The 23090-nt window shown below is 51.3% G+C and overlaps 2 protein-coding genes across 2 annotated transcripts; both read left to right on the forward strand.

The window, feature by feature from the left end:
* Nucleotides 1-318: 318 nt before the first annotated feature.
* Nucleotides 319-5131, forward strand: LOC306946758 (quinone oxidoreductase-like protein 2; the record flags this gene model as incomplete). The annotated part of the gene is made up of 10 exons (XM_079535861.1): nt 319-338; nt 810-933; nt 1095-1191; nt 2033-2091; nt 2430-2495; nt 2692-2801; nt 2959-3040; nt 3480-3661; nt 4060-4288; nt 5063-5131. 10 exons carry the CDS (start codon nt 319-321, stop codon nt 5129-5131), a joined length of 1038 nt encoding a protein of 345 aa, XP_079391987.1.
* Nucleotides 5132-11149: 6018 nt separating this feature from the next.
* Nucleotides 11150-22793, forward strand: SEC16B (SEC16 homolog B, endoplasmic reticulum export factor; the record flags this gene model as incomplete). Its single annotated transcript, XM_079535862.1, has 26 exons — nt 11150-11281; nt 12267-12513; nt 12710-12816; nt 13015-13120; nt 13233-13323; nt 13478-13604; nt 13809-13960; nt 14387-14448; nt 15517-15652; nt 16162-16386; nt 16683-16780; nt 17359-17440; nt 17528-17645; nt 17782-17893; nt 18108-18213; nt 18459-18599; nt 20057-20170; nt 20352-20421; nt 21083-21271; nt 21511-21569; nt 21683-21802; nt 22000-22098; nt 22268-22346; nt 22426-22469; nt 22571-22627; nt 22728-22793. Exons 2-26 carry the CDS (start codon nt 12293-12295, stop codon nt 22791-22793), a joined length of 2781 nt encoding a protein of 926 aa, XP_079391988.1. The 5' UTR covers nt 11150-11281; nt 12267-12292.
* Between the last annotated feature and the right edge of the window lie 297 nt (nt 22794-23090).

Genomic DNA, 23090 nt, shown 5'->3' on the forward strand with positions numbered 1-23090 from the left:
AAGATGAGGCAAAGCAAATAGATCGAGCCGCCGTTCTAATTAAGCGGCGTGCGACGAGCCAGACCCATCTGTGCGACAGATCAGCACGAGCCGAGAGGGCTCCAAGAGCTTTGGATGGAGGCTGCATCGCTCCGAGCGGGGAGCGCAGCGCGGCGCGTCCCCCCGGCCGGCTCCCGTACGGCCACACTGCTCCCGGGCTCAGCACGGCGCTGCCGGGCGCTGACACCTCCCTCGTGGCCGGTGCCAATCGCTGCCCAGCGCGGCCTGGCCCCTCCCCGGGCGGGCGGTACGCGGGGTCCGGAAGGCAGCGGGAGCGGCATGGCGGCGGCGGCGCGGTGGTGCGGGGCAGCCGGGCGGAGCGGAACGGGAGCGCGTCCACATCGCGTTCCCTGCCCTTACCCATCCATTTCAGAGTCCCCTTGCCTCCTCCCTTTCCCCTCTTCATCGTCTATCCCCCTAGTCCCCATTTCCCCCCTTCCATTCCCAGTCCGTTCCTCTATGACCCCCTATACTCCCTCTCCATTCCCTGTCCCTCCCATTCCTCATCTTTCCTATTCCACCTCCGCCCACTCCAAATCTCATTACCCCCATATCAACTGTTCCCCATTTCCCCTCCAACCCCATTGTTTCCCATCCCTTTTCCTTATCCACCCCACTCCATTCCTCCACCCTTTCCCCCATCCCTCTCTCCGTATCCTCATCACTCCCAGTCCCCATCCCTTTCTGTCCCCATACCTTTCTGTCCACTGTCCCAGCAGCAGTGAGGGGTTGGCACTCCCCTTCACAGTTCCCCTTCACTTGCCTTCCAGGCTCTTCACCCTGAGGCTGCCTGCCCAGCATGGTGCCCGGGGATACCGAGCAGCACTCTGCATGCAGCTGGCACAGCCCCTGCTCGTGCAAGACCTCCCGGCCCCTCAGCTGCAGCCATGCCAGGTGCGTGGGGACCATTGGGCATCAAAGGGAAGATTGGCTCTGGGTCTCTGAGCTGTGGTACACACATGTTGTGCGGTCTCCACCAGGCTGGGGCAGTGTCTCTTTTAAATCTTTGCTCTTGGCTGAATGTAGGAGTTAATGTTTGTCCCCTTCTCTCGCAGGTCCGTGTGCATGTCCATTACTGCGGGTTAAATTTTGCTGATATCTTGGCCTGCCAGGGGTTATACCAGGAGAAACACACTCTTCCGTTCACCCCTGGTGAGTGGGTGACCAGATGTCATAGGTGACCAAGTGTCACATCCTATGGGAATGAGCTGCCCTGGAGGTCGAGGATGCTGCTGACTTGAGGCAACTTCTGGGGTCAGCAGGATCACATGTGGCATCCTCTGAAAAATACCCAGGGTGAAATACTTTGCATTTTCAAAGAGCACTAATATAGAGAGAGAAACAGCAGATATCACCTTTGCTGGAAGCTGAGAAAACTGAGACATGCAGTGCTTTGGGGTAGGCAGGGTCTTCCTGTCTGGAGCCCAGAGCTCTTGCAGCTCAGTGACTGCCACAAGCACAGGTGGCAGGTGTGCCACTCTAACGTCTGCACAAGGTCAGTCACTGTGTTGGCGGCACCTCCTGTCCCCCTGCAGCATCTGTCTTCTGCAAAAATGCATTGGGATTCTGAATTATAAGGAATTCTTAACTAGAGGTGTTTGCTGTCTCTTGTGCTGATGCTGCCATCTTCTGCCCAGTTGGTGCTTTGCTACTGGGAACTTCAAATCATAGAATCTCTGAGGTTGGAAAAGCCCTTTGAAATCATCATGTGCAGCTTCTGCGTGGCCTGGCCCTGGGGCTGCTCCATGGGTGGGTGCTCAGCAGCCACTGGAGCAGAGCCCAGGAGTAATTTCCTCACATCGTGTTGTTACAGCTGATGCTTAGAGGGCTTGGGGGCATAGCAGTGCCTGTTGCTGGAAGGTTTTCTCCCAAATTCCAGGTGCTGGAAGCAAGAGCTCATGACCTGGCTCTGTTAACTGAGGTTGCTGCTAATTATGGGTGTGAAGGCGGGTTGTGTCAATGTGTGCTGCATGTGCATGTACTTATCCTGCAGGAATGGAGTTTTCAGGGACTGTAATGGAGACAGGAGAAAACGTCAGTGCTGTGAAGGAGGTGAGAACAACATGGGGATGTAGGGAAACTCAGCATACAGTTAATGCAGTCACTGTTGGTAGACACAGCTTGAGCCGTTCACAGTTCCTTCTGAAAACATAGGAAAATGAAATGCACAATTAAGAGGGGGCTGCACCATTTGGTAATGCATACAAACAGGCAGCCCAGAGCCCCATGATGGAGTCACAATCCCTGGAGGCGCTCAAGAGCTGTAGAACTGAGGGACATGGTCAGCAGGCATGGGTTGATGGTTGGACTAGATGATCTTATTGGTGTTTTTCAACCTTAAGGATTCTGTGATTTCTCTCCCAGTCTCCACACAGTGACTGTTTTTGCAGGGTCACAGAGTGATCGGTGTGTCTGGCATCAGCACTATGGCAGAGGAGTGCATTGTCGATGAGAAGGTGAGAACACCAAGCATTTGGGTTTCCCTCTGAGATCAACACTTCAGCCCTGCCACAGCTGCAATGGGATACAGCATGCTTGGGGCATCTTTTCCAAAACAGCATGCATCTACAAGATGCAAAACCTCTTTAAAAACAAGTCCTTTCACATGGTGAGCCCCAGTGATGCTGTCAGCCCATTGAATCCCATGTACAGGCACTATGGCAAATCCCTGACAATGTGTCCAGTGAGGATGCAGCAGTGCTGCCCGTTGCTTATGGCACAGCCTGGCTTGCTCTGCACCACCGAGCACATCTGAAGCCATGGTGAGCAGCTTCATTTCAGTTCAGCACAGCCCCCTGGGTGACTGGGACTCAGCATGCCCTGATGGCAGGACAATCCCCATGCTGCTGAAATATTGCTCTATGAGGGAATTATGGGCATGTTTCTATTGTGCTTTCTCATTCTTTCTCTTCCTGCCAGGGAAACAGTGCTAGTGACAGCAGGAGCTGGAGCCACTGGCCTTGCCATCATTGATCTGGCTGTCAGCGTGTTCCAGGCAAAGGTACTGAGGTGTTGTCCTTTTCACCTGTCCTCATTTGCTCCAGCCTTGGCAAGCAGGTAGCCTGGAGTCACAGTGATACAGTGGCAGAGAACCAGGACCAGGCATTTGCTGGGTCAGACACCAGAACCACAACCCTGGTGCCTCATTTCCCTCCTTTACTCTACCTTCATTATAGATCCCCATTGCCCCCTTGGGCAGCACAAAGATCCTTTGCATCTGCCCCATGGGTCATCATTTCAGAAGGGGGTTAGAGTTCTGGAACTCCTGTTTCCAGCCCCATGAAAATTGTCGCCTCAGTGTGCTTCTTTTGATGCACACGAGAAAATATTTGAATATACATAAGGAGAAAAAGTGAGGTTTCCAATTCCATTTTCTGTAATTAAAATAAGCACACCTAGAAGCTGAGTGGCTGCAGCACAGGCTTCCCCTCTGCTCTCAGGTGATAGCAGCAGCTGGCAGTGACCCCAAGTGCCAGCTGGTCCTGGCAAATGGGGCAAGCCATGCAGTGAACTACAGCCAGAACAGTCTCAGGGAGCAGGTGACAGCACTCACAGGTGGCAGAGGGGTCAACGTGGCCATCGATGCTGTTGGTGGGGACATCTTCAAGGCTGCCCTGCAGAGGTGAGTGAAAATGAGAGGTGATGCTATTGGCATGCCTTGAACAAGGTGAAGCTCTGCCTGCCTCAACTGGTAGTGTAGGCAGAGATCATAGAATATGAGAGAGACCGTAGAACCATTAAGGTTGGAAAAGGGGGGTTGGTTAAACCCCAGCCCATTCCCACCATGCCCACTGACCATGTCCCTCAGTGCTATACCTTCACAATTCTTGAACACCTCCAGGGACCTCCCTGGGAAGCCTGTGTCAAAATCTCACCACTCTGAGAAGAAACTTTTCCTAATATCCAAGCTGGAGGCTGTATAAGATGCATTTGCTTAACCCCACATGGCTTCTTATGGCCAGGGTAGCATATATTGCCTTGGGATGAGGTTTCAAATACCTGTCACTTGTCTTCTCACAGTCTGGCTTGGGAGGGCAGGATTGTGGTGATGGGTTTTGCTGGAGGGAAAATCCCCTCAATTCCTGCCAACCTGCTGCTCCTGAAGAACGTGTCAGCCATGGGAGTGTACTGGGGCCGGTACCAGCAGGAGGACTTCCCCCTTTTCTCCTCTGCCATGTCCTCCCTTCTTCAGTATTGCCAGGAGAGAAAGATCCATCCACACATTGGAGCGGTCTTCAAGCTGGAAGAGGTACACATGACTCAGAACTGTTAGCCAAGGCCTTTTTATAGGGGCAGAAATAGGTTTGTGTGTGCAGTTAGACCCCTGGCACAGAAAACGCAGGAGTCCTAAAATCCAAAAATATTAAATCAAAAAATCCCATTTTCCCTCACCCTTTTTAATCTTCTTCCATTGGGTTTCAGCCAGGGAGTTGTTAACTTCTGGTTTGTTACCGCAAGGCCAGAACTGCAATGTGTTCAATGGGGAAATCATAAAAACACACGCTGCTACACCAAAGAGTTTGTGGTCTTAAAGAATAATGTGCTGGGATAATATCTTAGAAGTGGATTAGTGGACTGTGATGTGCCTTCATTTGCATTTCCCCCCAAGCACCTCTGAAAGTGCTCAAAACACTTTTTTTTCCCCCCGTTATGATGGTCTTTCAAGCCTTATATAACAGTTCCTTAGAAATGCCCACGTAGCCCCATCCAGCAAACTCAGGGATGCAAGGTGGAGGAATACCCAGGAGCTTGTTGGCTTCTGAGTTGTTTCAAACCCAGCATTGGATTCCAGGGACAGAAAGCCCAGGCCCAGATACAAAACATGAGCTCTTTGTTCACACCAAACAAAACATTACAGCCTATTATACAGCCCACATAAATACAACCAGACCCTTGGTTTAGCTTAACCTCTTATTGAGTGAATAACACTGCAAACATTGCAGTACAGCGACTACTTCCACATGTTCTGCACTTCTTACCCTGATGATCATCCCCATAAGCACTCAGAGTTTTGTGCTTGCAGGTGAATGAAGCCTTCAACCATGTGCTTCAGCGCAAGTCCACTGGAAAGGTCATCATCTCCATGAAGTGAAAGGGCTGTGAGGGATTTCTTGCATGGCTGTGCATATGGTAAACTGGAGGACCCTCAGCCGACCTTGTGCATGTCCTGCATCATCATATGTCTGTAAGAGCAGTAATTTTCACAAGGCTCTCTGACCTTCCAAAATCATCAATAAAGTTATATGGCACTCCACATCTGACCCAGCAGCATTTCTGGGGGCTAAGAGTCACAGGGCTGGTGTGGATGTAAGCTGGATTCTGTCCAGCAGTAGGCTGTGAGCCACTTTTCCCCCACTGGGAACAGCTGAACTTCTTACACTGGCTGCGGGAGGAGAGGAAACCAGCTCAGTTCCAGCCTTTTCCCCACCCTTTTTAATACATTTTGAGCTGGACAAAAAAGAAGATAATTGAGTCCTGATGATGCTCATTTGTGAGCCACTGGGGTAGGTAGTGGAACAGTGCCCTGCCAAGCACCTAACAAACACCTTGATGGAACACTTGGATTTGAAGGAAAGAGCAGTGGGGAGGACCTGGGGGTGAAGCGCAGAGCAGTGACTGCTCCCTCTGCCTGCCCTGCCAGGTGCCTGCATCTGCTCCTAACCCCACATCAGCTGGTTCAGTCCCAGGAGAGTGATCACAGTTGCAATTACCTCCATACCCATTATGGCAAACAAAAGCAACCCGAAACTCTAGTAACAAGCAGGCTATACTCTTTGAGCCTTAACAGGAGGGACTTGAGCTTTAATGGACTGCAGAGACACAATAGTTGAGCCATTTGATCTGACAATACTTACATTTGTCTGCACTATGTCCTGCTGTTCCAGCTCCCAGTGTTGTGTAGGCTCTGGCCCCGCAAACTACTACAGCATCACCTCATTATGAAGCACTGCAATAGCCCTCCTGTTTTCCTAGCATGCCTCCACTGCAGCAACTCCAGCTCAGCCATACTCCCCTGCTTGCTGCTGAGCCTCACACCCCGGAGGAAATTATTTAACTCCCATCCATCCTCTAGAAGCCTTGCAAATTCATCATGGTACATGCAGCTTCTCCTTTCAGAAGAGTTTTTTTAAGCTTATTCCACTGGTAATAGCAGGAAACTGCCTGCTGCAGTGAAGGATTCGTCCAAATAAGCTGAGAGCCATAGCTGGGCTGTAGAAAATGCCCAGCTCACTTCAGTGCTTGAGCTATCACCACACTTTAGGTAAACAGGCTGCCTAAAGGAAAAGCTCTAGCAGAGGCTATAGTACAGTGACTTCAGCCTGCACTGCTTGAGCCATCTCCAGGGAGTTATTGATAACATTTACAATTAGTGGTACCTGACAACAGAAGAGCAGGACCCTTGCCCTATTGCACCTACTAAGCTTCCCACAGCATTTAAGGTCTGTGCACTCATTAGCCTTCAGTGCTTATTAGTTTTTAATCACCACCCTTCTATCAATTTGCTTAACTGAAATAATAACTCTGGTTTCTTCAGGTCACACCACAGGGGATCCTCAACTTAATTATGCAGAAGATGTAAATAAACTGATTTTAAGAATGCTTAATCATGCTAAAATTGTTCCATGACGAGGGGCTCTGAAAAAATCCTCTCACAATTATTTGAGTATTGCTTACCTCTATCACACCTTGATATTCCTCTGTTGAGGGAGAAGGACCTTCAGGCATTCAGGGGCACCATACCTTACCTCTTCAGTAATTAAGACAACTTGAAAAACCTTTTACTTGTTGTTCCCAAACAACAGTTCCAGGCAATGGAATAATAAGCTGTTCAGCTCATAGCTTTATAGTACTTTTTAGGCTTTACTAACTACTTCTCAGCCTAACACACAATTCCTACAGCTATTTTTCTCAAGTACTACCAACAGCCAGCACTGGAATAAAACTCATCCTGTTCTATTCAATACATAAACCCGTCAGCTCCCTCCGAGTGCCTTCATTAGCCTTAATGGCCATGATAGGCCTCACCTGAGTGTCCTCACCCATGGACTGGGATCCTATACAAACTCAGCTCAGGAAATCATTTGGTGTTTTTTTGAATTGTGTTGTAGGTGCACTATTTTTTTAGTTTACCTGATTTTGTTTTTTTGAGTTGTGAACTGACTTCATTGCTGGATTTCAGGCCTTACCTCTATAGGTGTGCTTAGGAAAACATCTTTCTTAGAAAGAACAGTGAGGTATTGGTACAGACTGCCAGAGAGGTGTTAGAGCCTCTACTCCTGGAAGCGTTCAAGACTATAGAGGTGTGGTGCCGAGGGCTGTGGAAAGTGGGTATGATGGGATAGGTTGGGTTTGACGATCTTTAAGGTCTTTTTCAACCTGAATGGATCTACGATATAAGGGAAGTTTCAAGACCCTTGGCTGTCTTGTTCCCATACTGGGATGGATTCTACCAGGCTTGTTTGCTCAATCCAGCAGGATTCTGATGCTCCTTTAGCTCATATCTTGAGTTTTACTGCTCATATTCTGGTATTAATACTATGTCTGCTTGGCCTTGAAGATCATCCACTATCCTAGTGGTTTCTATGTGGCACCCATGGAGCACTGAGGAAGGCTTGCTCTCCATCCTGGTCCTGGCACCCCAGCCTGAACTGCACCTCCTAGGTGCTGTGAGAATGTACTGTATTACACTCTATCCATCTGCCTTGAGGTGAGCTCATAGGTACCAATGAACTGCCTACAAGTAGTGGTGAGTACCTGCTGCCTCTTGCTGAGTGCTTGCTATTGCCTACCCCTGAGTGAGGGGGTAGTAAGGCAATGGAGGAAAGGAGCATGTAGCATGCCAGGGTGTGTTGCATCCCTGTTTGGTAATAAAGCAGTAGGGAAACAATTGCAACTACCTGCAGGGTGCTGCCTTCTCTGAGGCTGTGAAGGATTTATCCAGCTCTTCAAAGCAGCTGCAGTTTAGCTACTTGCAATCTGCAAAAATTGGAGTGGAGCAACAGTAAAGCACAGCTTTCAAAGCCTCATTTTCCTTTTTTCCTTTCAAGCTGACAATAAGATTTTAAGAAAAACTTTGAATAATGGATACACTTTTGAATAATGGATGCTCTGTAGCCCAAGTCCCTTGCCTTTTCTCTCTGTGCCTGAGTGAGAAGGCTTCTAATTGCCAGGCACGTGGAGAGGAGGTGCGGAGCGCTTTGTCTCTCGCACTGCTGATTAACCAATGTGTACGTGCACATTAAAAATTCAGAGGTGGGTAAGCACATCCCAGCCCTGGGCTGTGTGCTGTGCACCGTGGCTTTTATCAGCAAAAGATCTGGCACAAGATGTTTTGCATTTGTTCTTGTTTTCTTGTTGTTGTGGCTGAGCATAATCCTCTTTTTTGGGGGTCAGATTTGGCTGTTTCCATGGAAGTGCTGTTCCTATATGCTGATCAGGGAGGGAGTTTTTAAATAGGGCTACCCAAACCAACGCCTGTCCTGAGGGTCATGGCCTTGTGGGGGCTGTCTTTTGGGGCCGGTGTATGTTTTTTTTTGTGCTGGATTCTCATCTGCTCCATCCCTTTGTGCTGCTCAGTGTTTTGAAACTAATATTACGTGTGCTGGTGCCCCTCTGGCTCCTCAGTCTGCCCAGAAATGCTCCAGTCTGGAATATTTCTTCTCCAAATAAACAGTGATGCAGTGGCACAGGCTGCCCATAAGAGGTGGTGGGGTCACCATCCCTGGAGATGTTACAGAACAAATGGAGATGTGGCACTGAGGGATGTGGTCAGTGAGCATGGTGGGGATGGGCTGATGGTTGGACTTGATGATCCTAGAGATCTTTTTCAGTCTTAATTATTCTATTATTTCAACCCTTGATGCTAAAGTAGTGAAATAGCTGTGGAGGTGCATTGAGGTGAAGCGAAGGGTCCTCTGGTCTCTGCTAATCAGGCATTTTTAAGAACCTCGCCAGAGGAGGTTGCCAGCCGGATGTCTGCCTTCACACAGCTTGTTCCCTCTCAATTCTGCAGCTTCTTGCCTCAGAGGGTAACTACAATTTAGTTTTATTTGCCAAAATTTGACATGACTTGAGACTGTGATTTACTGGCCTTGAGGAATATGGTATATGTAACCGTGGAGGGCGTAAGTGGCTTTTCATGGCCCAGGAGTTGTAAATTGAGATGAAAAAAAATGAGGGAAGCATTACTGTCCAACTTTACAAGGTAGCACTAACAACAGGACACACTGAAGCCATCTGTAACTGTCATGGGTCTTTATGGTCCCTGATTGTGTGCAGTAAAGCTCCTGAATGAGCCCTGTGGTCTCTAACGCAGAGGTAACTAATGCTGAGTGCCGGAGGAGACACCAGATGGCAATCTCTTCACGAGCTTGCTTGGTTGCCTCAGGGCTGAGGGTTTGCAAGCTTTCCTTAGCAAGCTGGTGCTTGCTGGGGGCCTGGGGAAGGGTCGCTGCTACAGCAATGCTTGCTGGGGGCAGTGGGAGAATTTCCTCTGCGTTTTCATAGAATCATTTGAGCTGGAAGGGACCCTTAAAGGCCATCTGGTCCAACCCCCTGCCCCGAGCGGGAACACCCACAGCTCCATCAGTGCTCGGAGCCCATCCATCCTGACCCTGTATGCAGGGATGGGGCATTACCACCTCTCTGGGCAGCCTGGGCCTCACTGCCCTTATTGTTACAAAACTCCTTCCTTCTACCCAGTCTAAATCTCCTCTCCTTTAGTTTGAACCCATTTCCCCTCCCATCACTGCAGACCCTGCTAAGTTGTTTGTCCCCTCTTTCTTATAGCCCTCCTGCTTGCCTTGTGACAATTTCCAGGCTTCTTGGTTCTCTGTGACCATTTTCAGCTGTTCTGTGTTGCAATGTGGCAGCGTGACCCGGGCAGTGTGACAGCACTGGGTTGTTTCTGTTTGTTTTTATCAGCAGACAGCCAAATTTGTGATGTGTAGTGATCGCTGCAAGGCAGTTAGCAGTGAGATAAACAGCAATTTTATGGCTGGGAAAACAGGCAGGAGGGGGCTGCATGGAAAGGTGAGATGGCAGTGGCTCCGAGCACCTGATGGAGCTGTAGGTGTCCCTGTTCAGTGCAGGGGAGTTGGATCAGATGACATCTAAGGGTCCCATCCAAGTCAAATAATTCTATAATTCTATGGCCTGAACTCCCTACTCAGTCCCTGTTATCCTTTGGGCATCTCCCAAAGAGATGTGCAGCAGCATGGCCTTCATTTGGGGTGGGAAATACTGGCAGCAAAGATATAGCATCCACAGCCAGGAGCCAGGAGCAAAGCTTCCTATTGATGCCATTTAAAATAACGATCTCATCTCAAAACTGATTAGAAACAATATAAACCACCTAAAAATAGGGCCAGGGACTGCAGCTACCTGAGTTTCTTCTTGGGGTGCAAGGATGTATGCTGATACATCCTCTGCAATCAGGTTTGGTGCCCAAGGTTCGGGCTGGTTGTGAGCAATGCTATGCATGCCCCAGGGCATGGAGAAAAATGTTTTCCATCTAATCATGACATGGTGACAATAACAGGGAAGCCTTTTAAAGAAAAAATAAATAGGGTTTTTTTATATATAGCAAGTGCTGTCCATGCTGTGTGCTGCCTGCTTTGCAATATATGTTTGATGGCGTTCACAAGTCTGAGTGTTTCCTGGAAATCTTCCTAAAATAGAAATGCATTGGCTAGAGGAGGTGCAAGATGCTGCCCCTCTCTTTCCATCCTCTCTGTCCTTTTATCTCTGCTTCTCTACCCTCACTTCTCATATCCCAGCTCCTTCTCCTGGCTCTCCTCTTCTAACGTGTTTTCCTGCTTTCTTTTTCTCTTAAATTGATTGACCTGTGTGTTTTAAGCCGGCTTTGCTCACAGCTGTTTGTTGGTCATGCTCTTGCATCTCCTTCTCACACAGTGCTTCCCACATACCACACCTGAGTGTGACTGCTGCTTTCCTGGAGGTCGAGCATCTTCCCTGCAACCCAGAGCACAAAGCATTGCTGGCAGCAGCTTGAGAAACCACTGATGAGCTGAGCATCTACATGCAGCTGTGAAACCAGTAGGAGAGACTTAATCCCATCCTGCATCTTGCTGGTGCAAGGGTTGTGCTTCCCTGTTTGGTGTTCCTCAGGGGCTGGCAGTGTGGCTGAGATGCTATTTTTCAGTTGAAACCTTAAATTCTGTGGAGAGTGAGTGCTTATTTCTTGGGGTCTCTGGGGAAAATTTCTTGCTGTCCCAGCGGGGTAGGAATGCCATTTTCTGAAATCTCTATCATGTGCAGTTTAAATGGAGTTTTCCTGGTGGTGTGGGTGGGATTGCTGTGCATTCTGCTCTTCCTCCAAGGCCATTTTGCTTTCAGTGTGGTTTTATTCTGATGCAATTTACCTTCGTCCCCTCCATTTTCACTGTTCTGGGGGGGATCATGAGGAAGAAGTTGCAGTTGCCTATAGAGTAAAGGTGTTGCTGCAGAGTAAGGAATTAAGGCATCACTGGGGTGAGCCTGCAGCCTGCCCACACTGTGTCCCATGCTCAGCCCAATAGAGCAGATGATATTTTCTTGAGTTAACTGAACAGCTTCAATGGGCTTTATTTGTTATTTCTTCAGACAAATGGGAGCAGTGTTAGGATGGGAAGAAGAAGTGTGGATCGTGTCTTAGAAAAAACAACAACCCAAAAGGGGAAAAACATCTTTGGCTTATTTTTTTTATTTTTTATTTTTATCTCGGAGGCTCATGTCAGTCTCTATCTCAGGTGGAAGAGCCCTGACTGGTCCCCGGGCTGGGCTGGGAGCTGCTGCCCTTTGTCCTCTGCAGTGGCAGTGGACTTTGGCAGTGGCGCCGGGGAGAGGAAGTGGGGCAGCAGGTGTGTGTGCGGCTGGTGGGGGTGGTGGGGACCCCGTCCTACAGGGGATCCAGGGGACCTGCACCGGGGTGGGAGGACTTGCTGGGTCCATCGAGACCCAGAATGGTCCCTGAGTGCATTAAAATCTGAGTGCGAGGGGGTGATGTGCAGTTCAGTGATGGCTTGTTGCATCCTGGTGTTTTAGGAAAGCTTTAGGTGGAACCCAAAGGGAAAATGCATGTTTTACCCCTGCTTCCGCTGTAGGCGTTTTGGGAACAGGGCGGCAGCAGGGTCGGGAGGTGGGAGGAAGGTGGCAATGGGCTTCAGAGGAGGTTTTGGGGTGGGTGGAGAGCTGAAACCTGCAGGGATGGGTCTCGCTGCCTGCAGGCCATCGGAGCTCTTGGATCTGCTGCATGGAGCCCTGGGCCCCATCGCGGCCACCTCCAATGCGGCACAGCCGAGCTGCTGGGAGTGAGCAGGCAGAAGGCCGCCACGGGACCCCACTGCCCTGGAGGCCCATCCTCCCTGGCCCTCTGCCTCGTCCTGGCTCCTGGGACCCTGGCAGGGACCTGCACCGGCCGGCATCCCGGGCTGAGAGCTATGAGAGCGGCCATGCCTTCCGGGCCTACTCCAGGTGGGAGCCAAGGGCTGCTAACGCAGAGCCCCCTGCCTCAGGAATGAGTGTTCTGTGAGCTCCAGAGCTCGGTGGGGAGGCTGCTTTGGTCTCCATCACCTCCTGCCCTGGAGATCCCATCTGTGGGTCTGTCCCTGGTGTAGTCCAGGCTCTGGTGGGATGTCCTCTCTCAGCTCCATGCGTTACGCTGTTTCAGGCAAGGATATGAAGACCCCCACTGGCAATACCCAGCAGCTGCCTACAGGGACAACTATGCTTACCAAAGCCACCAGTGGCAGCCCACAGCCTGGCAGGGCGACAGAGGTACCTCTGGGTCCAGGGATGGACCACCTGTGGTGATGCTCTCCCCAGGATGGGGGATGTTCTCCAGGGCTTCTCTCAGGGCATTCTGATCTGCATGGCTAAAAATCAGCATCAACCCAGGGTGAAGGCTAAGCGTGGGGATGCTGATGGAGCTGTGGTCTGTGCCTGACTCATTGCTTTGCTTTTCTAACTCTCCAGATGTGTCACGGGTTAAGCCTCACAGCAAGAGTACTGCTTATAGGGACCAGCACTACTACAAGGGCTACCACCCCAACCTGGCTGCCAGCCCCTCAGGGCAGGATAGGTAAGGAGGTACCTGGGCTGTGCTTCCAACTGATCCCATCACCTGCTGCAAAACCAGTGGGTTTGGTGCCAGTCTCCACATGTCCAGCTTCCACATCATCTCCTTTCCACAGGTCCCAGACCTATGATGCATATAAGGAGGGCTTCAGGCATTCATGGGCTGGGGTCAGCAATCTGGGGGAGGCCACTGGCCAGCCCCAAGAGGTAATCCCGAAGCAAGCAGGGATGGAGGAAGGCTTGGGGCTCTCACAGGGATTTTGGGAGCCATTTCTGTACCCCCTCCAGCTGGGAGACAGTGAGGAAAGGTAAGTGAGTTTTAAGGATTTATTCTCTTTTTCCTTGCCATGCCATGGGCCAGCCCAGTCTGCTCCAGAAGTACCGTGAGTCAGGACTCAGCTCTAGTGGCTATGAGCTCAGCCAATACATCCGTGATGGAGCTGAACCGGACACTGCATTTTCGGGGAGCTGGAGCCCTGTGCAAAGAGGTGAGGGCAGGTGGGGGTCTTGGTGAAGCTCTGGAAAGGGCGGAGCAAGTAAATAAATAGCAGATCTCCCAACATCAGCTGTCTCATAGCTTGAACCTTGGCTGGAGGAGGTCCAGCAAAGGGCTGCTGTGGGGTGTATGCATGGTTTGATGGCTTTGCCATGGTGGGTGCAAGGAGCTGTCATCTATGTGTCTTCTGCTTTAGGAGGGTCCTTGGAGTCAGCTGTGGTGGCACCCCTCAAGTACCCACAGCCACACGTGCCAGTCTGCTTGGGAGCTGGAGGGCAACTGGTGCTGGTGTGTCCCCACCGCCCCACTGAAGGGCAGCTCCCCCTGGTTGAGCTGCACAGCCTAGAGGTAAACCCTGGTTCCTCAGAGAGCCTGTAGTTCCCTCCCTAGAGCTGCTTCTTCCACCCCAGTATGGTCAAATACCATTCCTTGCCTAAGTGGGGCCCCTCAGCCACCTTCCTGTCCCCACTGCCATCTTGCCTCCAGCCCTCATGATCTCTTAGGCCTCATTCTGCCAGCCATATCCATTCCCTGAGCCCACCACAGCCTCCCTTCCTTGCCTTGCGGATGCCATCTCAACAGTCTGGTCCTTAGCACTGGATTCTATGTAATGGTTTAGGGTCTGTGCTGTGGGGGGCTAACCTTAGGATGGCATGAAGATTGAGTTCACCAACACAATTAAACCCTTGGCCAAGACACTAAACTTTCATCTAGTCCAGTGGGTGCTAGCCTCATTGCTGGGGTCCAGCTGCTGAATTTGCTCTTGATTTTCAGGTAATCCTTCAAGGCACAAAAGATCAGGAGGAGCTTCAAGCCTTCCCAGGGCCCCTGGCCAGGTATGGACACGGTGGGTTGCAGACCGGTGTCCTGTACTGGCACAGCTGGGATCTCTCCTTCAGCAGGAGATGAGCCTGAGGCAGGCATCGCTGCCTCTGTGGCTTTGGGAGGTGATGTGTATAAGGGCCATGTCTGGGTTCAGATAGAGAACCCATCCCATCTCTGTGGTTTTGATTGGTTTGTGTTGTGGGAATTGGCTTTTTTGGATATCCAAAGGGTGTGGGTTTGGTGTGGTTTCTATCTCTGACCTTATTTTGTGTTCATGCCCTGGCAAGTTGATGGGACATTTCCTTGGCCCTCTAAAATCGTGAGATGTGCTGTGGTTTAGGCTTCGCTGAGTTTTTGCCCTTGGAGGCTGCTGAGTATCTTTGTGCAGAGTGAGCCCAGGGATCAATCATAGCATGTTGAATCAGGCTAGCTCTCTATCATCTTCATTACACCAGAGTGCAGAAGGAAAGCCATTTACTGAGCAAAAGGACTGGGGAGACCTGGAGGTCCCTCTCCTGCCTGATATTCCTGTGTCTCTCAGCCTCTTTTGCTGTCCAATTGTCAGATTTTTTTTTATTGTAAGATGGAATACTGCTGCTTGGTTTGCGCATTGCTTGAAGTTTTCTGCCTTTCTTTCAGACCTAGAGGGTTTATATGGTCACAGGTGTCTTTTTCCTTTTGCCATGCCAATTAATCAAGTAAAAGATACTGCCTGTGTGTGTACCTCTCACAGCCTTGGATGTTTGTGGCTGTAATGGCACTGCACTTAAGCAAAATGGAGGTTCTCTGCAGGTTAATTGATGAGCAAGTTAGTAGGAGGAAAGAGAGGGTGTGAGATGGTCTCAGAATCTCTGAAACCTGCAAAGTCCTCATAATGACCAATTTTCTTAAGCATCTTTGAGCTTAGTGTGGCTGATGCAGTGTGTAGTCATTGACTACTTAGGATCTTCTCTCTTCTGTCTTTTACTTCTTTGAGTCTTTGTCATCCTTGTCAGTGAACTCAGAGATGCTTTGGCTCTTAATTTGTCCTAGATTGCTCTCCCTTAGGTTCCTTTGGATGCCTTTCTTTGCTGCCGTAGGGAAGATCTGCACAAGGTAGATGTGATGACATTTTGCCAGCAAAAGATAGCCTCAAGCTGTGATCTCTCAACACAGAGAGGCAGAGATTCAGCTCTTCTCTGGAAATTCCTGGTCCTCCTCTGCCGACAGAATGGGGTAGGTGCCCCCAAGAGGGGCTGACCCTTTTGATCTTTGTGCTGAGGCATGTTAATACGCTCCTCACATCTTTCTTGATCCAGCTGCTGTTTGGTGGGGTGCTATACCTTGAAGTCATCCCATTCCCAAAGTACCATCAATCACTTTGGTTCTGCCTGGGTATTTGGAGCAAACCTCTGCTCCTGGATTGCTTTTCGTCCTTGTGAAGTGCCAACATCGCAATGCAACAACAGCTCTGAGAGAGACTTGTGCTGTCTTTATTGAGGAGACAGCACTTGTACTTACAAGCAGACTAATCCCCTAATCCAATGAATTCTACCCAATCTAATCTATGGCTGCTCCTTGGGAGCAGGTGAACAAGATCATCAGAACAAGTTGAGCTGGCTACTTTGCCCCCCAGAAATGCATGCTAGTGGCCAAGGCTGGTCTTGCTGGGAGCAGTGTGAGGGCTGGAAGTGCCACAAGGAGGCAGCCTCCATCGGCTTTTCTCCTCCCCTTCCTTTTCACAGTCCACGGTGGGCTCGGACGTGGCGGAGCTGCTGATGCAGGACCGTAGTCATCAGGAGAGGTACAAGAGGCAGGAGCCGGCGTTGGGCCCCGTCAGCCTGGTGGATGAGGAGTGGCGGCAACTGGGGACACTGGACCTCATCACAGGGGAAGTCCCTCCTGTGGTGGAGACACAGGCACAGATAGTGGAGAAGTTCACCAAGCTCCTCTACTATGGCAGAAAGAAAGTAAGCGTGGTTTGGGAAATAGTGCTGATTATTTTTTGTGTTGGCTCCATTGGCGTCCTTAAAGGGAAGGGTGGTCTAGAAGTGCCTTGTGGTTGTGGCATCCATCCTTCAAGTTGCATTTGTACAACATTTATCACTGTGGAAGGTAGAAAGCTAAAGAGGCCTTAGTGAATATACTTGTGACTGTATATAATACTGCAAAAATCCAATGGGATTTGGAGCTCTTCTCCAAAATGAGGAGCAGGGCAAGGAGTTGAAGTGTGTGCAGACCCCTTAGCCCTCTGCCTTGACTGCAGGATGCACTGGTTTGGGCCATGAGAAACCAGCTGTGGGGCCATGCTCTCTTCCTGTCCAGCAAGATGGACCCTCGGACCTACAGTTGGGTGCTTACTGGGTAAGCTGGGGAGGTTAAAGCACTGTGCTCTGTGACTTTGCTGAGCACAGATGACCTTGGGTGCTCTTAGCACCTACCAAAAGAGCCCTGGTTTCACCTGGACATTTTTAGAGGAGTCAGAGGGGATGAAGAGCATCGTTGAGTTCTTCAGGCTTCCTGATGGATGGGAAGAATTAAACTAGGGGTTGGGAGGCAGAAGGAAAGCTGTTTCTCAGACTCATGGGATGGTTCTGTTGAGTCCTTGGTTTTGCCCTTAGCTGCAGGTTGGCAAAGGGTGGGTGGTGAGAGCCGTCTTTACCGGGATTCAATTCAGTCTGAGTCATTCATTCCACTCATACGAGTGTTTTCTGGCAGAATTAACGTACTTAGTCTGGATTGAATTGATCCCTTCAGGGAGAGTTAAGCAAAAATTTTCTCCTGCGTAACTCAAATCCATTTAAGGAGGTTTTATCCAGCATTGTCCTTGAGACTCTGCTGGAGGCAACACAGATCCCCAGCCTGATGGGGCCTGCTCTCCTTTTTGCCTTCCTTTCCCCAGCAAGTACAGCTCCCTAGGATGCGCTTTCCTGCCTCCACAGGTTCACCAGCACGTTGGCCACCAACGACCCTCTGCAGACCTTCTTCCAGCTCATGTCAGGAAGGATCCCGCAGGCAGCGCAGGTCTGTGAGCAGCAGGCTGGCCCCATTGCCCACGTCACCCACCTCATGACAACCACCCTGCCTCACCTTCGCTTCCCTCTCCTCCAGAGCTGCGGGGATGCCAGGTGGGGAGACTGGAGGCCCCACCTGGCCGTGCTGTTGTCCAACAAGGTGGGAGACCTGGAGCTGAACCACCGGGCCATCGTCACCATGGGAGACACCTTGGGTGAGCTGAGGCTACTTGAGAAAGAGAATGGAGTGGTTGGGTTGGAATTTGCCTGTGAGTTTGGAGGCCTTCACAGCAATGCTGAGCACATGTTGCTGTTCCTCAGGGCTAAGTTCTGTGTCTTTCTCCCACCCAGCTGGCAAGGGAGCAGTGGAGGCAGCTCACTTCTGCTACCTGATGGCAGATATTCCATTTGGTTACTTTGGGGTGAAGGCAGACCGCATGGCTCTGCTGGGCAGCAGCCACCGGTGAGTCAGCCCAGCCCTGCAAGGCTACATCTCCAACTCTTCCTCATTCCTGTGATCTCTTCTGCAAAATAACAAAAACAAAACAAAACTTGAGGTGTTTTACTGTCCATAATGGCAGCTGTGCTCTTCCAGCTGTGGTCTGCCACTGTAGCATAGCTTGGGCATGCAAAGCCTTGCTACTGTGCCCTGAACATCTCTCTCCTCTGCTCTGCAGCCAGGCATTCACCCATTTTGCCACCACTGAGGCCATTCAGCGCATGGAAATCTTTGAGTACTGCCAGCAGCTACGGCACCCCACATCCTTCCTGCTCCCATTCCAGGTATAGGGTTCAAGCAAGAACAGCTGCTGCTCAAAATGGACTGAAGACACCCCAAAAGCATCCCCTGCCCTGATAGAGCTGAGACGGAGGTTGCTTTCCAAAGTTTGGCTCCTTGTTGGGTTTGGGGGACACTAGCAGGACTGTGCTGGCCAAGGGGCTGCTCCAAGGCAGGGAACTGGGTTTTGGGCTCTGTGTTGAGTAGGAACATCTCCTTGCTCCCATCTCATGGTCACTGCTCTCCCTAGGTGTACAAGCTCCTCTATGCCTCCCGCCTAGCTGACCATGGGATGCCAGCCCAAGCACTGCTCTACTGTGAGCAGATCGCTACTGTGCTCCTCCAGCAGGACCCAACCAGCCACCCCGTCCTGGCCCAGCAACTGACCAAGGTGAGTTTTGTGCCTCTGTCATATGGATCCTGTGTGGGGATGTTGCTGGGGGCCTGCTGGTTTGGGGATTTCACGTGGGTGCCTATATTTATCAGTGTGTTTTGTGCCGTAAAGGGTAGGAGCTGTTTGGAGACAAAGGACTTTGAGGTTTGGATATCCCCAAGTCACCTCCCCCAGGTGCTTGTTGTCCCCATGTTTGTGCATCCAAATGTCCCAGGCTGCATGCCTCCCCCATGACAACACCTTTGTGTGGGCAGCTGGATGCTGCTGTGCTGCAGGAGCTGCCCCCAGCCCCAAAACTTGGTGCTGCACACTGCAGCCCCCCTGCTGCATCACAGAAACCTATTTACTGCCTAACAGCCTCTCAGATCTGCCGTTCTGCTGGGGATAATGCTCCTCCTGGGAGAAAACACTTTCATCTGAAAAACCAGTGCATTCATACACACTCTTGTCTTTGATGTTTTAGACTGTGTTACAAATTATGATACACATTAGTGTTTGATTAAGACTTCCCCTCTTTTGAAGCCGGGGACGATATACAACCAGGTGCTGGTTCATTAATATTGGATCAAAGTGCACATTAGCTTTTGGATTAAACATTCCCCCCGTTTAGGAGTAATCATGCTTATAATTTCCTCTTTCCTGCCATTGATTTGGGATGAGTGCATGTTTGCACAAAGCTGGGACACACAGGGGTCCGGCTGTGCTGGGCAGCTCTGGCCGGTCCCTGTCCCCAGCATGTGTCTCATCTGGCTGTCACCAGTGAATCACAGCATCGTTTGAGCTGAAAGGGTCCCTTAAAGGCCATCTGGTCCAACCCCCTGCACTGAAGAGGGACACCCACAGCTCCATCAGTGCTCAGAGCCCCATCCAGCCTGACCTTGGCTGTCTGCAGTGGTAGGGCACCACCTCCTCTCTGGGCAACCCATGCCAGTGCCCCACCAGGGTGTGGATACAGACCAATCTCTTACTGGAGAAGTGAAATGTGCAGCAGTACTGCAGTGAGGGACACGGGGGAGACAGTGGAGCGCGGAAAAAATACAGAGCACAACATGACAGCAGGATGCTGTGGTGGGGGAAGAGGGGGGAAAAGAAAGAAGGTGATGTTATCATGTTGTTCTGGGCTGTGAAAGCACAAATGGCATGTGTGAGACAAGGAGGTGATAATCCCCCATGCTTGAGGGTCTCAGCTGGGGCACTGTGCCCTGTTTGGGATGCGCAGCACAGGGACAGTGCCAGACTGGTGCAGAAGAGAAGAGTTCAGTGATAAGAGGTGAAGGGAAAAACGACCACAGGGTTGTTTTCTGCAAGTCAGATAAGGTGGAGAGGAAAAGGGTGCAGGGGGCTGTGATAAAGGTCTGTGGGAAAAGCGTGCGGGAGGCTGGTTTTAGGGAGCAAGGATCGAGAGGCTTAATTTGCAGTGAGGTCAGGAACAGCTTTGTGTCCCTGCACAACAGCTGGCTGAGCGACTGAAGCTCTGTGACCCACTGCTACTGGAGATGCCTGAGCAGGACCTGGCGCTGGAGCCTGAGTGGCTGCTGCAGCTCCGCACCCACTGCCAACGCTGCGAGGTGAGGAGCAGCTTTGGGCGTGCTTTGCCTTCTGCTTTCCCCTCCTGCCCTGGGGTGGAAAGTGGTGGTGGTGGTGGTGGTGGTGGTGGTGGTGGTGTGCTTCTTGTGCTGCAGTGTCCTTTGCTCTTTGCCCCATGCCACGTTTTTCTGTCCCCTTTCTTTGCCCTCTGGCTACCTGCAGGTGCAGGATGACCTCACTCCAGAGGTGGCACCAACCCAGCCAGAGCCCTGGGATACTGCAGCCACCCCAGGTAAGGAAACAAAGCCCAGAGGGCCCCTGCCTAGCGGCTAATTCCTTGAGCTCCAGGTTACCCCATGGGTGTTGTGTGCCCATCCACAGAGCCCCATAGAGAGGCTGTAGCCGCCTCCATCCATGCAGTGCTTATGCGCACCTGGCTGCCTGGTTGAGTCTGGTTTTCTGGAGATGCCAGCACTGATGGGTGGAGAACTGATGCAGATAGGATAAAAATGACAAATCTCTCTGAGCCGTTTCTTCCGATCAGCTTTCCTCACTGCTGCCAAATTCTCTTTTGAGGAGCTCTGCCTGGCAGTAAAAAGGATCATCAATCCTGATTGCCTCCTGCTGCTATCGGGGTTGAGGCTACGATCATCCCTGTCTGAAAAAAAAAAAAAAACAACAAAAAACATTGCAGGTGGTTTGGGATGGCTCCTTCAAGCCATGGTCTCAGCAGTGCACCTGCTTTCCTTGCACCTGGGGCCTCCCTGCATTGGGTCAGGGTCCTGCCTGGTGGTACCTTTGGCAGTGGGACAGAAGATGCAGTACAGTACATTCCATGTTGTCCTTGTTCACTGTGGCAGCTCATGCTGATGTGTAATGGAGAAGGAAAAACCCTCTGCACCAGCTCTGATGGACTTGCAAACAGTGCTGTGAGTTTCAGGTGTCTTTTCTAGGCAGAGAGATGGACCATGAACAGCCTCAGAGCGATGGCCCCCAGTATGAGCAGTGGTATCAGCCTCCTGTGCCTGATCCCCACCAGGATGTGTCCATCCAGCCCCAGGAGGTTGCAGTGTTGGGCATGGGGCTGACTTCCCAGGAAGAACTTTGCCCTGAGCCCTCTCTGCAGGCAGTGCCAACAGCAGGTAAGTGCCCAAGTGCATCTCCCCATGCTGTAGCAGTCATGAGTGGTGTCTCCTGGGAAGCGTGGTGAATGCTACTGCTGCCACACTAGCACCTTGCTTCCCTGGATCATGCTTCACCCAGATTCAAGGTCACAATCACCTTGTCCAAAGCAGTAAAGGACTAAAACCACCTCTGGTGGAAATGGGGCAGGAGCAAACTGGGCTCAGCCCTGGCCGTGCCTTCTCCATCTCTCATCTAGGCGATGCTGAGGAGCCCCAGGATACCCATAGGGTGCAGCAGCCAGTGCTGGCAGAGCTGGTGAGTTGGGGCAGTCACTCCATGGTGCTTGGGGTTGGGATGTGGGATTTGCATGGTAGGTCATGCTTGTTGATCCACAAGTGCCATGTTCTAGCCTTGCTCTCCAATGCCAGCAGGAATTAAGCACAAGGACTCGCTCGGCCTCAGAGAGCTCCACGGCATCCCTGGAAGAAGGCAGCCAGACATCCTCAGACAGCACTGCTGAGGAGCTGGAGGGTGCATCGGAGGACAAGGTGAGTGGGTTGCAGGCAGATGACATGTGGCTGTCTCTTGCCTGGCCGCCCTCTCCCAGCCATACCTTGGGCAGGATGGCATTGACAGCCACGTGGGGACATCTGTCTGTGTGGGTGTTGATGATTTGAGGGGAGCTGTGGTCTTACGGCATCCTCACCCTCTCACTGCTTTGACCACGGAAACCTGTCCTTGCCAGAGCTCTGGATTCCGATGGTTGAGCTGGTTTCGGTCCAAGCCCCAGAGGGAAACCTCTCCCAAAGCCACGACCTCAGGCTCCCACATGCCAGGACTGCAGGTAGGGGGGACACCCAGGGTGCAGCACGGGGACAGTGGCACATTGCTCCCTTCATCCCTCCTCTCCATCCTTTTGCCCTGGAAGTGAATCCTTTACTGATAATAACTGTAAATAAATAGAGTGCCTTTGCTGTGCGAGGAATGCTCTAACCAGGTCAATACATTTTCAGGATCGGAGGTCCCCATCCCCACCCGGTGCTGTCCCTTCTGCTCAGCCCCCAGCATCCCCATCTCCTTACAGAAACCCCGGTAAGTGCTCCTATTGGGAAGCTTCTCTTTTCTTTTTGGAGCGGAATGACAGGAGGGTGAAATATCTTTGTTGCTGCAGTGTTGATCGACATGAAGGGCCAGTGGGATGCAGACGGCCACAAGGTGAGGAGAGCTGTGGCTGTGCCCGTGCTGGGGACGCTCTGCTTGGGGTGGCTGCGGAGCTGCAGTCGCCTCTAAGGTTCTTCTCCCTTCACCCATTGCAGCCCAGCTCCCAGCAGCCAGGGATGGTTCCGCTTTTCAACCCTGCGCAGGTTTCCCAGGTGAGGTGGGCAGCGCCGTGCCTCGGGGCTGCCCATTACATTGGAGAAGGGGTGGTGATTGGTGTATAAGCACTTCTGAACCACTCTCTGTGCTTCCCAGCTCGCTGCTGCCCGGCCCACCCAACCCAGACTGCTCTCGCAGCGCCGCTACCCCAACCCAACGTGAGTGGGGGTTGGTGTGTGTGTGTGTGTAATGCTCAGAGAAAACAACAGCACTTTGTGGAATGCTTTCATCCAAAATGGTGTTTGCCTTTTTTGTTGTTTTTTCTTTTGTTTTTTTTTAACGGTGGAGAGGGGGAGGAGGCACAGGTTGGGCTGGGTGGTAGTGAAAAGCAGCGAAATGTGATAGGACAAGGGGAAATGGTTTCCAAGTGGAAGAGGGGGGATTTAGGCTGGATAGATTGGAGAGAGGCCATAAGGTCAGCAAGGCACAGGCTGCCCCGAGAGGGGGTGGTGCTCCGTC

Source organism: Tetrao urogallus (assembly GCF_951394365.1).
Source record: "Tetrao urogallus genome assembly, chromosome: 5".
NCBI classification, from domain to species: Eukaryota; Metazoa; Chordata; class Aves; order Galliformes; family Phasianidae; genus Tetrao; species Tetrao urogallus.